The sequence below is a fragment of the Oryctolagus cuniculus genome, chromosome 19, assembly GCF_964237555.1.
Source record: "Oryctolagus cuniculus chromosome 19, mOryCun1.1, whole genome shotgun sequence".
In the NCBI taxonomy this organism is placed as follows: domain Eukaryota; kingdom Metazoa; phylum Chordata; class Mammalia; order Lagomorpha; family Leporidae; genus Oryctolagus; species Oryctolagus cuniculus.
In genome coordinates this window covers 55,312,475-55,329,202 of record NC_091450.1, presented here as the reverse complement: position 1 = coordinate 55,329,202, position 16,728 = coordinate 55,312,475, and the positions used below count along the sequence as shown (strand labels likewise).

The 16,728-nt window shown below is 54.4% G+C and overlaps 1 protein-coding gene across 3 annotated transcripts in view; it reads right to left on the bottom strand.

Annotated features, from left to right (window-relative positions):
- The window catches only part of LOC127488742 (uncharacterized), a 33,617-nt gene extending 17,186 nt beyond the window's left edge, over positions 1–16,431 (bottom strand). For 2 of the 3 annotated variants that reach the window (XM_070063812.1, XM_070063813.1), the window contains exon 1: positions 12,701–16,431. In XM_070063812.1, coding sequence (XP_069919913.1) covers positions 13,198–14,865 — 1,668 coding nt within the window. In that variant the 5' untranslated portion in view covers positions 14,866–16,431 and the 3' untranslated portion in view covers positions 12,701–13,197. Of the gene's footprint in view, positions 1–191; positions 12,441–12,700 lie in introns of those variants that run through there. The other variant, XM_070063814.1, reaches the window with a different exon arrangement.
- Positions 16,432–16,728: the final 297 nt, after the last annotated feature.

Genomic DNA, 16,728 nt, shown 5'->3' with positions numbered 1-16,728 from the left:
ACTCAGCCCTTGGATGAGGATGAACGGTCGCTGAAGATACTTCCAGAGAATTTTGTGACTGAGAACTGAAACTGCTCTTTTGACCTGACAACAGAAGAACAACCCGATACCCAAGGGAAGGAGACTGGACGATGAGGGACACTCGCGGAGAGGGTGGCAGCACACATGGTGCTGGGAGTCTCTGGCCCCAAACCCCTGGCTCAGCTGACACTTTCTTGTTGAGAAAAATAAAGCAGAGGAAAAGAGATAATATTGCGGGGAATCGAACCTTTTATTCTGTAACAGGGTTAGTTCCAGAAAGGTCTCTGCACCTTGGACAATCTCTGCTTTGATTTTGAAACATTGCTCATGGCTCAGTAAGGTCTGAACAGTGAGGCTGTGAGCATGAACTGGCCTTTGTCCTTTGTCCTATAACCTATGTCCTGTAGCTCGTGTCCTATGTCCTGTATCCTGCGTCCTGTAGCCTGTGTCCTATGTCCTGTGTCCTGTGTTCTGTAGTCTGTGTCCTATGTCCAGTAGCTGTGGCCTTTGTCCTGTGGCTAGTGTGCTGTATGCTGTGCCGACTTCCTGTGTCCTGTAGCCAGTGTCCTCATCCTTTAACCTGTTCATATAGCATGTAGCCTGTGTCCTTTACCCTTGTCCTGTGTCCTGTAGCTTGTGTCATATGTTGTTTAGCCTTTGTCCTGTCTCCTGTGTCCTGTGGCCTGTGGACTATATCCTGTAGCCTGTAACCTGTGCCCCGTAGCCTATGTCCTGTGTTCGGTATTCTGTGTCCTATGCCCTGTGTCCTGTGTCATCTGGGCTATGTCCTGTGTCCTGTAGCCTGTGGCCTCTGTGCTGTAGCCTGTGTCCTGTGGCCTATGTCCTGTGTCTTGAGTCCTGTAGCCTGTGTCTTATGTCCTGTGTTCTGGGTCCTGTAGCCTGTGTATTGTGCCTGGTAGTCTATGACATAAGTCACAGGACACATGTTCAGGACAGAGGCCACAGGCTACAGGTCACAGGACAAGGACGCAGGCTGAAGGACACAGGACACAGGCTACAGGACACAGGACATAGCCCAGACGACACAGGACACAGGCTATTGGACACAGAATATGGAACCCAGGATACAGCCTAGAGAACACAGGCTACGGGACACAGGTTGCAGGACACAGGACATAGGCGACAAGCTACATGACACAGGACAGAGGCTACAGGAGACCAAACTGGGACTAGAACCCAGGGTGCTGCCGCTGCAGGTGGAGGATTACCCTAGTGAGCCATGGTGCCAGCCCACGATAAATTATAAAAGAAAAAGGAAACAGACCAGGAGTCTCTCCAGTGCCAGAAGACTTCGTGCAGGCAGCAGGAGAGGGCGTAACAGATGAGTGCATGGGGCTGTGGTGAGCTCGGGGCTCGGGGGCCGTGCTGTCGTGAGAGCTCAGCACAGGGACAGTGTGTCCCGAGAGCACAGTGCTGGGGGCCGTGGTGAGCTGCGGGCCATGGTGGAGCACAGTGCAGGGGACGTGGTGAGCTGCGGGCCATGGAGGAGCACAGTGCAGGGAGCCGTGGTGAGCTGGGGGCCATGGAGGAGCACAGTGCAGGGAGCCGTGGTGAGCTGGGGGCCATGGAGGAGCACAGTGCTGGGGCAGTGGTGAGCTCAGGCCTGTGGTGTCCTAAGAGCGCAGTGTAGGGGACAGCTCACCACGGCCACAGAACTCACTGCCACCCTCTACAATGAGATCCTGCGGGCCAGACCCCAGGCAGGGGTAGAACACCTCTGGAGAACCCGACTAGCCCTAAGAGAAGCCCAGACAGGGACCACGGGGCCTTCCTTAAGGCCTGGGCAGACAACCCACTGAAGGCAGATCCACACGCACCTCCCAGACAGCCAGCTCAAACTGGGGTGGAAGGCGATGTTTGCTGAATCACAGCAGGGCCCGAGACGGGGCCTCAAGTCCTCATGTCCCTGCCTCCCACCCCAGACCAGGTGCAGCTCCCGGCTCCCAGCTGTTGTGGGTGTTCGGGAGTGAGCCAGTGAATGGAGCTATCTCTCACTCTTTCCAATAAAGAAAAAGAAAGCTAAAAAAACGAAACCAACCCCCTGCGATCACACACACACAGGACACTCCGTGTGGCATCAGGGTTCCACGTTGCATCTGCTGGGTCGCTCTCAGGAAACCGGCCATCCCCCCCTCCACAGGGAACCAGGGGTGCAGCCCTGCACCTGCTCCCGACTCTTCCCAGGGTAGCGACTGCAGTTCCCGTTCATGGGCTCACCCACCACCACGTCTGCCTCAGCCACTTCTCACCAGGATGGGGTTGTGACATAGCGGGCTCACCGGGACCCGGGCATCCTGGCCCTCATCCGGGAGCCTAGGCCACACTCCCCTCCTCCCCTTCCAGGGCATGGGCCCCCCTCCCATCCCAGCCCTCCAGGGCTGGGCCCCACTACCCTCAGTGCCATCTGTATAGGGCCGGACCCTGTACCACTCCTCATCCTCCTGGGCCTAGCCCTGCTCCCCATTTTGCCCTCCAGGGCCAGGCCCTGCTCTTCTCAAAGCCCTCCAGAGCTGGACGCCAATCTCCTCCTCACCCTCCAGGGTCTGAGCCCCACGGCCTCCTCGCCCTCCAGGGCCTGGGCCCCCTCCCATCACATCCCTCCAGTGCCGGGCCCCCTCCCATCATATCCCTCCAGGGCCGGGCCCCACTGCTCTCAACACCCTATAGAGCCAGACCCTGCTCCCCTCCTAGACCTCCAGGGCCTGGGCTCTGCTCCAATCCTCACTCTCCAGGGCCTGTATCCCACACCCCTCCTCTTCCTCCAGGGCCTGGGCCCAACTCCCTCCTAGCCCTCCAGGGCCTGGGCCCAACTCCCTCCTTGCCCTCCAGGGCCATACCTCACACCCCACACTGCCCTCCAGGGCCAGGCCCCACTGCCCTCAACACCCTATAGGGCCAGACCCTGCTCCCCTCCTAGACCTCCAGGGCCTGGGCTCTGCTCAACCTGCACCCCTCCAGGGCCTGGTCACCACTCCAGTCCTCACTCTCCAGGGCCTGTACCCGACTCCAATCCTCATCCTCCAGGGCCTGGGCTCAACTCCCCACGCTGCACACCAGGGCCATACCTCATACCCCACACTGCCCTCCAGGGCTGGGCCCAATACTCCCAAAGCCCTCCAGGGATGAACCCTGCTCCCCTCCTCACCCTCCAGGCCCTGGGCCCCACTCTCTCCTCACCCTTCATGTCCTGGGGCCCCTCCCATTGCAACCCCCATTTTCGGGCCCTACTGCCCTCAACACCCTATTGGGCCAGACCCTGCTCCCCTCCTAGACCTACAGGGCCTGGGCCCCACTCCAATACTCACTCTTCAGGGCCTAGGCCCCACTCCCTCCTCACCCTCCAGGACATGGGCCCCACTCCAATCCTCTCCCTCCAGGGCTGGGCCCCACTCCAATTCTCTCTATTCAGGGCTCGGTCCTGCTCCTGAAATGCAATCCAAGGTCAGACCCCGCTCCCCTCATGACCATTCAGGGCCTGGGCCCTGCCCCCAACATGGCTCTCCAGGGCTGGGCCCCACTATCCTCAAGGCCCCCCAGGGCCAGACACTGCCTCCCTCCTTGCCCTCCAGGGCCTGGGCATGCTCTGCTCGCTGCCCTCCAGGGCTAGACACTGCTTCCCCTCCTGGCCTTCCGGGGCTGGACCCCACTGCCCTCAAGGCCCTCCAGGGCTGGATCCTGCTCCACTCCTAGACCTCCAGGGATTGGATTCCACTCCCCACACTGCCATCCAGGGTCCAGCCCCACTCCTCTCAACGCCATCCAGGGCCGGACCCCACACCCCTCCTCACCCTCCAGGGCCTTGGCCCCATTCCCCTCCTTGCTCTCCAAGCCCAGTGCCTGCTCTCCTCCTCACCCTCCAGGGTTGACCTGACACTTTCTTGTTGAGAAAAATAAAGCAGAGGAAAAGAGACAATATTGCAGGGAACCGAACCTTTTATTCTGTAACAGGGTTAGATCCAGAAAGGTCTCTGGACCTTGGACAATCTCTGCTTTGATTTGGAAACATTTCTCATGGCTTGGAGAGGTCTCAAGAGTGAGGATGTAGCATGAAGTGGCCTTTGTCCTTTGTCCTACAGACTGTGTCCTTTCGCGTAGGTCCACGGTCCAGAGACCTTTCTAAAACTAACCCTGTTACAGAATAAAAGGTTCGGTTCCCTGCAATATTATCTCTTTTCCTCTGCTTTATTTTTCTCAACAAGAAAGTGTCAATTCAACCAGTGGTGGGTGAGGAGGAGAGCACGCACTGGCCTTTGTCCTTTGTCCTATAGACTATGTCCTTTCGCCTATGTACTACATCTTGTGTCCTGTAGCCTCTGTCCTGCATCCTGTGTCCTGTGTCCTGTGGCCTCTGTCCTATGGCCTGTGTCCTGTGTCATCTTTCCTGTGTCCTGCAACCTGTGTCATGTAGTCTGCATCCTCTGTGTTGTAGTCTGCGGCCTATGTATGCATTGAGTATCCTGTGTCCTGTGTCCTGTAGCCTCTGTCCTGCATCCTGTGTCCTGTGTCCTATGTCTTGAATCCTGTGTTCTATATCCTGTGGCCTGTAGCGTGTAACCTACGTCCCGTAGCCTGTGTACTACCCTGTGTTTTTGGTTCTGTATTCTGTGTCCTATATCCTGTGTCCTGTGTCGTCTGGGCTATGTCCTGTGTCCTGTAGCGTGTGGCCCTTGTGCTGTAGCCTGTGGCCTATATCGAGTGTCTTAAGTCCTATTAACTCTGTCTTAGGTCTTGTTTCTGGAACCTGTAGCCTGTGTATTGTGTCTGGTAGTCTGTGACATAAGTCACAGGACAGAGGCCACAGGCTACAGGACAGAGGCCACAGGCTACAGGACACAGGACATAGCCCAGACGACACAGGACACAGGATATAGGACACAGAATATGGAACCCAGGACACAGCCTAGAGGACACAGGCTACAGGACACAGGTTGCAGGACACAGGACAAAGCCAACAAGCTACAGGACACAGGACAGAGGCTACAGGAGACAGAACACAGGCTACACAATCTAGGACACAGGCCACAGGACAGTGGCTACAGGACACAGGCTACAGGACACTCTATCCTATACCCAGTGTCCGCTGTCTTGTTCGCTCTTTCCATCAGCCTGTGTCGTGTAGCCTGTGTCAGTGTCCTGTAGCTTGTGGCCTGTATCCTTTGTTCTGTAGTTATGTCCTGTGTCCCACAGCCTCTGTCCTGGAGCCTCTGTCCTGTGTCCTGTGTCCTGTGTTGTGTAGCCTGTGTCCTGTGTCTTGTACCCTGTGGCCTATGTACACATCCTGAATCTTGTGGCCTCTGTCCTCTAGCTGGTGTCCTATGTCCCCTAGCCTGTGTCCTGAGCCTGTGGCCTGTAGTTTTTGTCCTAGTGTGGTGTCCTCTTTGCTGTACTCTGTGTCCTGTGTCCTGAAGCCTGTTCTCTGAGCTCTGGGGCCTAGGTCCTGTAGCCTGTATCCTGTGACATTTGTCCTATGTCCTGTAGCCTGTGTCCTGTAATCTATGGCCTATGTCCTGTGGTCTATATCCTGTAGCCTGTGGCCTTTACCCTGCAGCCTTTGTCCTGTTTCCTGTGGCCTCTGTCCTATAGCTGGTGTCCTGTGTCTTGTTCCCTCTTTCCTTCAGCCTGTGTCGTGTAGCTTGTGTCCTGTGTCGAGTGTGCTGTGTCCTGTAGCCTGTGTCCTTTAGCCTGTAGTCTATATCCTTCAACCAGTGTCCTGTAATCTGTGGCCTGTGTCCTATGTTGTGTATCCTGTGTCCTGTAGCCTGGCTCCTGTAGCCTGTGGACTATGCCATGCAGCCTTTTCCTATGTCCTGTGTCCTGTGGCCTCTGTCCTATAGCCTGTGTCCTGTGTCTTGTTTCCTGTGTCCTTCAGCCTGTATGGCCTGCATCCTCTGTCTTGTAGCCTGTGGCCTATGTATGCATTGAGTATTCTGTGTCCTGTGTCCTGTAGCCTCTGTCCTGCATCCTGTGTCCTGTGTCCTATGTCTTGTATCCTGTGTTCTAAATCCTGTGGCCTCTAGCGTGTAACCTATGTCCCGTAGCCTGTGTTCTAGCCTGTGTCCTGTGTTCTGTGTTCTGTGTCCTATATCCTGTGTCCTCTATCCTCTGGCCTATGCCCTGAATGCTGTAGCTTGTGTTCTATCTTGTGTAGCCTGTGTCCTGTAGCCTGTGTGCTGCAGGTGTGTTCATGTCCTCAACCCTGTGTCCTGTGTCCTGTAGTCTGTGTCTGATATCCTGTAGCTGTGGCCGTTGTCCTGTGGCCAGTGTGCTGTACATTTTGGCCTCTGTGCTTTGTCCTGTAGCCAGTGTCCTCGTCATTTAGCCTTTATCATGTGTCCTGTAGCCTGTGTCCTGTGTCCTGAGTCCTGTAGCCTGTCCCTGTGTCTTTTATCCTGTGTCCATTGTCCTATATTGTTTAGCCTTTGTCCTGTCTCCTGTAGCCTGTAACCTGTGTCCCGTAGCCTGTGTCCTGTGTTCCGTATTTTGTGTCCTATGTCCTGTGTTCTGTGTTGTCTGGGCTATGTCCTGTGTCCTGTAGCCTGTGGTCTCTGTGCTGTAGCCTGTGTCCTGTGGCCTATGTCTTGTGTCTTGAGTCCTGTAGCCTGTGTCTTATGTCCTGTGTTCTGGGTCCTGTATCCTATGTATTGTGTCCAGTAGTCTGTGATAAGTCACAGGACACAGGCTACAGGACAGAGGATACTGGACACAGGCTACAGGACAGAGGCCACAGTCTACATGACAGAGGACACAGGCTACAGGACACAGGACATAGCCCAGACGACACAGGACACAGGATATAGGACATAGGATATGGAACCCAGGACACAGTCTACGGGACACAGATTGCAGGACACAGGACATAGGCGACAAGCTACAGGACACAGGACACAGGCTACACAATCTAGGCCACAGGCCACAGGCCACAGGACAGTGGCTACAGAACACAGGCCACAGGACACTCTATCCTACAGCCAGTGTCCGGTGTCTTGTTTCCTCTTTCCTTCAGCCTGTGTTGTGTAGCATGTGTCAGTGTCCTGTAGCTTACGGCCTGTATCCTTTGTTCTGTAGCTCTGTCCTGTGTCCCATAGCCTCTATCCTGGAGCCTCTGTCCTGTGACCTGTGTCCTATGTTGTATAGCCTGTGTCCTGAGTCCTGTAGCCTGTCCCTGTGTCCTGTAGCCTGTGTCCTTGTCTGTAGCCTGTAACCTGTGTCCCATAGCCTGTGTCCTGTGTTTGGTATTCTGTGTCCTATATCCTGTGTCCCATATCATCTGGGCTATTATGTCCTGTGTCCTGTAGCCTGTGGCCTCTGTGCTGCAGCCTGTGTCCTGTGGTCTATGTCCTGTGTCTTGAGTCCTGTAGCCTATGTCTTCTGTCCTGTGTTCGGGGTCCTGTAGCCAGTGTATTGTGTCTGATAGTCTATTTCCTTTGTCCTTTTTACTATAGCCTATGTCCTGTATCCTGTGTGATGTCGCTGTGTCCTGTGCTTTAGCCTCTGTCCTGTGTATGTGTCCTGTGTCCTATGTCTTGTATCCTGTGTTCTATATCCTGTGATCTATAGGCTATAACCTTGTTCCGTAGCCTGTGTTCTAGCCTGTGTCCTGAGTGGTTCCCTCACACTGTGTGGTCTAGCCTGTGTCCTGTGTCGTGTAGTCTGTGGCCTCTGTGCTGTGTCGTTTATCTTTGTCTTGTAGTCTGTGGCCTATGTCCTTTTGTCTATATCCTGTATCCTGTATCCTGTGTTCTATGTTGTGTAGCCTGTGTCCTGTGTCTTGTAGCCTCAGGCCTATGTCTGCATCCTGTGTTCTGTGGCCTCTGTCCTCTAGCTGGTGTCCTGTGTCCTGAGCCAGTGTCCTGTGTCCTGAGCTGTGGCCTGTAGTCTTTGTCCTAGTGCTGACTTCCTCTCTGCTGTAGCCTGTGTACTGTATACTGAAGCCGGTGGCTTGTACCTGTGGACAATGTCCTGTAGTATGTGTCCTGTGTCCTATGTCCTGTGTCCTGTGGCCTATGTCCTGTGTCTTGTGTCCCATAGCCTGTGTCTTATGTCCTGTGTTCTGTGTTCTGTGTCCTGTAGCCTGTGTCCTGTGTCCCATAGCCTGTGTCTAATGTCCTGTGCTCTGTGTCCTGTAGCCTGTGTCCTGTGTCCCACAGCCTGTGTCTTATGTCCTGTGTTCTGTGTTCTGTGGCCTTGTCCTGTGTCTTGTGTCTCATAGCCTGTATCTTATGTCCTGTGTCCTGTGTCCCATAGCCTGTGTCCTGTGTCCCATAGTCTGTGTCTTGTAGCCTCTCTTCTGTGCCCTGTAGCCTGTGTCCTATGTCCTGTAGCCTGTGTTCTGTAGCCTGTGTCCTTTCTCCTGGATCCTGTGTTCTGTAGCGTGCAACCTATGTCACATAGCCTGTGTTCTAGCCTGTGTCATGGGTTCTGTATTCTGTGTCCTCTATCCTGTGTCCTGTGTCCACTGCCCTATGCCCTGAATCCTGTAGACTGTGGCCTTTGCTTTGGGCCTCTGTCTTGTGTCCTGTAACCTGTGTTCTGTAGCCTACATCCAATATCCTGCACAACAGCATACAGCACAGTGGACACAGGACAAAGGCCACAGCTACAGGACATAGGCCACGGACTACAGGACACAGGCTACACAACACAAGACAGAGGCCACAGGCCACAGGAGCTAGGATCCAGAGCACAGGGCACAGGCTACAGGCTACAGGACACAGAATACAGGACATTGTCACAGGCTACAAGAAACCGACTTCAGTACACAGGACACTGGCTACTACAAAGAGACACCAGCTCTAGGACAAAGACTACAGGCCACAGGCTATAGGACACACGACACAGGCTCAGGACACAGGACACAGACTACAGGACACTCGGCACAGGCTCAGGACACAGGACACAGGCTCAATACACAGGACACAGGCTAGGGGGCATAGGACATCAGCTAGAGGACAGAGACCACAGGACATGGGTTGCATACATAGGCCACAGGCTACAAGACACTGGACACAGGCTACACAACATAGGACACGGGACACAGGCCCGAGGCTACAGGATGCAGAATATGGAACACATGACACAGCTACAGGACACAGAACACAGGATAGAAGAGATAGGACACAGAGGATAGGACATAGCCTATAGGACAAAGGACAAAGGAAACAGACTATCAGACATAAGACACAGGCTACAGGACACAAGACACAGGACATAGGCCACAGGAAACAAGTATAGGACACAAGACACAGGCTACAGGACACAGGCTAAAGGACAGAGGGAACAAGACACAGGACACCAGCTATAGGACAGAGGCAACACTACACTGGACACAGGACATAGGCCACAGGACACATGCAAAAAGAAACAGGCCAGAGGACACAGGACACAGGCTACAGGACAAAGGACACAGGCTATACGATACATGCTATAGGACACAGGCAATGGGACACTGGCTACAGGACAAGGACACAGGCCACATGAAAAGGCTAATGGACACAGGACACAGGATAGAGGACACAGGCTACAGCACACAGGCTACACTCTATAGGACAAACTATAGGTCACAGGCTATAAGAAAAAAGATGCCACAGGACACACACACCAGCCACAAAACAGGACACAGGACACAGGCTGCAGAACATAGGACACAGGATACAGGACGCAGGGCAGAGGCCACAGGACACACGCCTACAACACAACACACAGGCTACAAGATACAGGCTACACAACATAGAACACAGGCGAAAGGACTCAGGCTACAGGACACAGGACAGATTTCAGGACACAGGTCACAGGCCACAGGACATAGGCTCCAGAGCACAGGCAGGGCCCTGGCCATGTTCCAGTGACATGCCCCTCACTCCTCCTTGCCCTCCAGGGCCATGATCCCCTCAGGCAGGGCCCTGGCCACCCTCTAGGGCTGGGCTCCTTCTCCTCTCCATGCCCTACAGAGCCAGGCCCTGCTCCCTTCAGTTGTGGCACTAGGCACCCAGCAGGGCTGCCCCACTCTCCTTGTCCTCCAGGGCCTGGGCCCCACTCCCCTAGTTGCCCACCAGAGCCTGGGCCCAGCTCCCATTGCTGTCCTTCAGGGCCAGGCCCTGCTCCCCTCACCACATTCCAGAGCTGGGCCCCAATCCCCTCCTCAGCCTGCAGGGTCGGGCCCTTCTCCCCTCAGGCCCGGCCCTGGCCTCCCTCAAGGGCCAAACTCTGCTCCCCTACTCACCTCCAGGGCCAGTGTTCCCCTCCTCATGCTCCAGGGCTGGCACTGTCGCTCCCCGTCTTCATGGAGGAACGACACAGGACCCTGCGCTGTTCTTTTGTCTGCTCGGCCCTCCCCGGGTTTGCTGCTGGTTCTTCCCGGGTTGGCTACCGTCCCTTCCACCTCCGTGGAAGGGCGGTTCCCCCTGCCACATTCCCCACTTCCGCGGGGGAGCGGCACACCGCCGGCCGGCTCTCTCGGGGGCTGCACAGGTGTTCCTTCAGATAGATGTTCCCCTTAGATGTTCCTGGTGCATGTTGTCTCTCTCCTCCTTTATAGTCCTCTTCCACCAATCCCAACTCTGCTACCCACATGCCGAGTACGCTGCTCTCCTCCAATCAGGAGCAAGATCAGCTCCTGCAGCTCAGTCAATCAAGTTGGTGAGAGGCAGCTGGGTAGAAGCTGTTTGCTCCTCTCCCAGCGCCATATTGTGGGAGAGCAGATGTATAGAATACGTCTTAATTCCAGTAACAGTATAGTCCGAGTTGCTCTCCACAGGCACCAATCTCCTCCTCGCACTCTTGGTCTGGCTCTGCTCCCCTCCTCCCCATCCACATTCAGGCCCTTCTCCCCACAGGGCCATCCCTGTCCTCCCTCCAGAGCCAGACCCCGCTTCCCTCCACACCTTCAGGGCCAGCCCCTGCTCCGCTCCTGGCCTTCCAGGGCCTGGGTCCCGTACCTCTCCTTGCCCTGCAGAACCTGGGACCCACTCCAACCTTCACACTCCAGAGCCTGGGCCCCACTTCAGGGCTTCCCTACAGGGACAGGCCACACTACCCTCAACACCCTCCATGGCCGGGCCCTGCTTGCCTCCTCGCCCTCCAAGGCCTGGGCCCACTCTGCTCCCCACCTTGAAAACAGAGCCTGGGCCCAGCTCCACTCACTGCCCTCCAAGGCTGGACCCTGTTCCCCTCCTCACCCTCCAGGGCCAGACCCTACTCTCCTCCTCGCCCTCCAGGGCTGGGCACCGCTCTCCTCTTCCCCCTCCAGGGCTGGGCCCCTCTCAGCACGCTGCTCTCTTGGGCCAGGCCCCACTAACCTCAACACCATCAGGGCCAAACCCTGCTCCCCTCCTTGTCCTCCACGACCTGGCCCAGCTGCCCTCCTCACCCTCCAGGGCCTTACCCTGCTCACCTCTTACCTTAAGTGGCTGGGCCCGGCTCCCATTGCTGCCACTAAGTCACTGGTGTCACTCGGTGGTCCCTAGCAGCCACTGCCTCCATCTTTGTGCGCCCCTGCTGTCACTGCAGCATTGGGCAGCCCGCACGGTTCCCCAGCACCTGCCACTTCATGGCCTGCCTTGGCTGCCTCCTGCTTCCTCAGGCACACCGAGTGAGGCCACATCTTTATGCCCCAGTGCAGCCACCAGGAGCCACCCGTCATGGGGCCCCCAGCATGGTCCCCAAGAGCCTCCCTATGATTGCCCGAGGATTCTTCCTACTTCTTCTTGGGCTCCCCTGTGGTTATCTGGGCCCTCTTGTAACTCCCAGGCCCCACCACACGGCCCCCAGGCCCCACCAGCTCCTTCCCTGGGCACTCCCACTGCCACTGAATCACTAGGTCACCACGTGGACCCCAGAAGCTGCCTCCTCCTTCCTCACCCCCCCACAGCAGCTGAGTTTTAGGACCCCCCCCCATTCTCCCAGGAGTCGCTGAGTCTTTGAGGTTTGCGCTGCCCCTAGCAGTCGTTGCCTCTGTCCTCTGGCACTCCTGCTGTCCCTGCATCATGTCTGAACTTGGAAATGAGGCTCTACAAAGGGGGTCTCAACTAACTCTCTTGTGGCCAAAGTTTGAGGGTGGGCAAGTGCAGAACTGTTGAATGTGCAGAGGGGGAATGTGGGTGTGGCCTGAGGATAGAAATTTTCCCTGGGAGTCACCTTCAGGAGCATGGCTCTGGGAAGGAATGACTTCCAACATGTTGTTTGCCAAAGAAATACCTGGGCAGGAAAACGGAAAGCATGGGCATGAGTTAAGGTGCCAGGTGACTTCTTCCCAGACATGTGGGTCCTGAGTTCTTTGGGGCACACAGGAAGACAGCTCAATGGGAGAGGCCACCTCGGTCTGCAATGCAGGCTCCTCAGTTCAGATCTAGGAGGTCTAAGTTGTCGCAGGAGTTTCTCATCCAGGGACCTGGGAACTTGGGCTTCGAGAAGGAAACTCAGGGTGAGAAGACTTCCCAGGGCAGAGAGCCACCTGAGCACAGAGTGCAGGCAATAATCAAAGACAGAATAAAGTGGGAGGAGGACAAAGAGTGTCATCCAACGTGGGCCCTGTATCTTACAACCAGCATCCCACACCAATCGCTTTGAACTGGCTCAGAGACCTGGGGAATCTAAAAGATAAATGACCATGTAGAAGATCAGGGGTTCTCCAAACACCAGAGGAGCAGTCTGCCTTACTCACCTTTCCCATGGAGCTGAGTCCCTCCACGTCACGGCACCAACGATGCTGCAGGAACTTCAAGTCCATTCTTTCTCTCACATAATCCCAACACGGATCATGAGGGTGAGGGAGAAAAAGCAAAATAGGTTTTCGTGAGAAAATCATACTCTTGCAAGCCAGAAGGGAGACTAAGGGAGGGGCCCAATAAGGCCTGGGTATAGGAAGTTTAACTAGGGAGTGATGTTCATGGATTAATCTTCTAAACAAAATCCAGCACCATGTTCTGTGTTAGAAAAAGGTCATGACCCCTAACCATGAAAACATGTTTCCTTACTGGCCATCTGAAAAATGCAACAATATCTTCCCTCTCTGCCTGCAGTTTCTCTTACTGCCTATCACCTGCCCTCCTCCCAGACACGAGTCCCTGACTACCCTTCATTGCTACACTCCTCAGGGAAGGGCCCCTCCTCGGGGGCATTTCCCAAGAGGCTACTGAGAGGCCACTTTCCTCTCTGCACTCAAGGGCTTTCCTCTGGGGCTGGCAGGACACAACACATCCAGCTGAAGCATTGGATGATCCTCCTGCCAATCCCCAGGCGCCCCTTGCCCTTTCTGGCCTGCGTGTCTGAGGTCCCTGCCTTCTGCTCCTCCTCCTGCTGCTGCATTCCTGGGATGCTCTGTTCCTCTGAGGCACCCGGGGAGCAGCTCCTGACTTCTCCATCAGCCTCACTGCTGTTGGTGCTCAGTGTGGTGGAGAGAGAGGTCAGAGCATCCTGGCTGAGGACTGCACAGACAGCGGGGCTCCTTGTCCACACGGCCCGTTGGGGACTGTCTGTCCTGCAGGACTCACTGCTGCTCACACTGGGAGTCCCATGGCGGCAAGGAGTCTGCCCCGACTGGTCTCCTGCAAGCACCAGTGGTTGGGAGCTGAGAGCGGCACACTCACGGGCTCTGCTGTTGCAGCCTGAGTGTTTCTGGAGGCACTGGAGAGCGGGACAGCTCTGAGCACCAGGGATGGCCTGAGGCGTGGGCTTCCCTTTGCTGTGATCCCACTGAAGTCCTGGGCACAAGGCACTGGCTGGGAGCCTGGGTGGCAGGGAGCCTGCTTGATGGCCCAGCTGGAATCCCAGGTCCTCAAGGGAGCTTAGGGCTTCAGGACCCTGAGGAGGTGCTGCAGGCTCCACTTGGCTCCGCCCATGTATTTCTGGGATGCTGAAGCCCTGCTGTTGGGAGATCCCCCAGCGTGGCACAGGGGGCCAGGGGTCATCCCATTCATGAAGCCACAGTGGAGGGCAGAGGCCCCATGGGAATTCCCAGACTTCCTGCTCCTGTGGAAGAAACAGAAACTCATCACTGGTTCCAGCTGCTCCATGTCCTGCATGGAGCCATGGGTGGCCCATGATGTCTGCCACTGTGGGCCTGGCCTCAGGGTCCCGGGTCAGTAAGCTGTCCACCAGGTTACACAGCTCTGGGTTTCCATAGTGGGGGATTCTGTAGTATCCAGACAGGATGGCTGCCCGCAGCTCCACACAATCCTCTCCAACAAAAGGCAGTGAGCCTGCCACCATGGCGTACAGGATCACGCCCACACTCCAGGCATCAGCCTTGTACCCGCAGAACTCCTCACCTAACAATTCCTCGGGCGCACAGTAGGCAAAGGTCCCGCACAGACTCTTCAGGCGCTCTCCACCAGCCAGTTTGCAGCTGAGACCAAAATCGCTCAACTTAATGTTTAGGTGGGCGTCGAGAAGCAGGTTTTCTAACTTTAAATCCCTGTGCACCACGTGCTGCGAATGGCAGTAATGCACAGCGGATAGAATTTGTTTCAATAGCTGACGAATCTCTCCATCCAGCAGGTACCCTCGTTCTACCATGTAACATCTAAGGTCCCCCCTGACTGCATATTCCATGAAAATGTAGCCCCTCTCTGTGGTGTGCCTGACCTGCAGTAGTTGAATGATGTGAGGGTGATGCAGCCCCTTCATTATTTCTGCTTCTGTGCACAACTGCTGGAAGCTGCAGGAGTGCTGGCCACCATTCTCCACAACCTTCACAGCCACCTGGGTCCTGCTTTCCCAATGATAGGCCAGCATCACCAGCCCAAAACCGCCCTGGCCGAGGACCCTGAGGACCTGGTACCCATCCAGGACCTCCTCCTCACTGCTGAAGGTGGTGAGGCCTTCCATGGTGGGATCCCCACCCCACCCCCCACCCTGCACTCTGACACTGGGAACTCTTACTAGTCACCTAAAGTAATAACAAAAACTGGGAAACAAATAGAAATCAAACAAGCTAAATGGTAACCAAAATTAACAACTCAATATGCTAATATTTCTACTAGAGAATGCTAACTCTATGAACTATGGTATACTAATCACTAACACTGTATCAAAATTAAGAATTAAAAGTTATAAAACACACAGAATACTAAAAATGGTGAAGGAAAGCAACACCAACTATGGTAACTATGGTAACAATGCTAATCAATAAGTCTTATAACAGTCTTATCTAAATCAAAGAATCAAAAATGAGAAAATAGAAAACGGAGGAAACACAAGGAGGACAAAATCAACACAGCATCAAGTACATTTAGCCTGTGAAAGAAAAAACAATAAATAAATAAATATTTACAGAAAATACACAAGCACACAATGTAAAAATGGGAGGGGGAGAGAAATTGACAAAATTGCAAAAAAAAAAAAAATAGAAGAAAAACTAAAAGAACCACTACGGTAAGGAGAACTAATAGACGAGACAAAACAACACCACAAATGACAGGACAAGGGGAAACCAGTGATGTCGTCCAATCCTTCAGGCAGTCTCCACAGAGCTTCCTGGGCCAACTGACCAGAACCGAGCCCAAGCAGGGAACTGTTAAGGCAGTTGGAATGACATCACAATGGCCCCCCTGAGGGCAGAGCAGGCTCTAGACCAATCACAGCTGGGGACACACCAGGCTGGTTTTCTCAAGAAACTTTCTACTTGGTTAAAGAGAAAGGACCCCAAAAGCTTTTGGCTTAAGTTGGTGGTGGAGATCGGTATTTAGGATTTGATAAATTAGCACAGTCCTCTTCAGGCTTTTTCTATTGTTTCAATACACGTATAGAAGCACTGATCCTCCCAGTCTCTATTTCCACTCCCATTCCCATCCACTTTTTCATTTCCTCTTGGTTCCTGTCCATTAAAGATGTCCAGTAAGAGGAGTCAACTGCTCATCTTGGCCCAGGCAGGGTCATCTCATTGTCCCAAAAGATTTCCAAGCTCTGCCATGGCTTGAACAGATTGTGGCTCCCTCACTCATGTCTACGTTCATCACACACATATGTACTTGTATGTTCAAAAACAAAAACAGAGGCATAAAGGTGTCCCTTTAGAGGAATTGAGCATTTGCAAACTGAGTTCTGGTGGTGCTGCCCACCATCAGCCTGCTGCTCTGTTTGTCTTCTGAAGGTGAAACACTCAGAGCACTCGGAGAGAATAGAAACAATGTTACTGGGGACACTGCACAAACAAGCCATGCTTCCTTCCCCATAGAACAGCAGGTTACAGCCTCAGCCTCACTCAGCCCCTGTCTTCCTCCTGAGGGAGAAGTCCTGGGGAAGGTAATGGACCTATTGTCACTCCTCCAGGCTCCTGAGTTCTTGCAATGCAGACTGTGAAACGTGTTTATGAGATCTTCAAAATGAAAGTGGTGTTGTTCTCACTCTTGCTCTCTCCATCCCCTTCTCTCCCCTTCCCTCCGTTTCTCCCCACAGAAAGTATGTCTTTCAAATAGATTAATTACATTTTTTAGCTTTTGTTAATATTTAATTATTTATTTTTAAAGATTTTATTTATTTGAGAGGTAGCGTTACAGACAGTGAGAGGGAAAGACAGACAGAGAGGCCTTCCATCCACTGGTTCACCCCCCAGATGGCTGCAATGGCCAGAGCCACGCTGATCAGGAGCCAGGAGCTCCCTCCCGGTCCCCCCATGGGTGCCTTCGGATGCCCTCACCCACGTGCCCGGCGTGAGTTCCGGCTGCTCGGCTCCGAGGCAGCTTCCTGCTA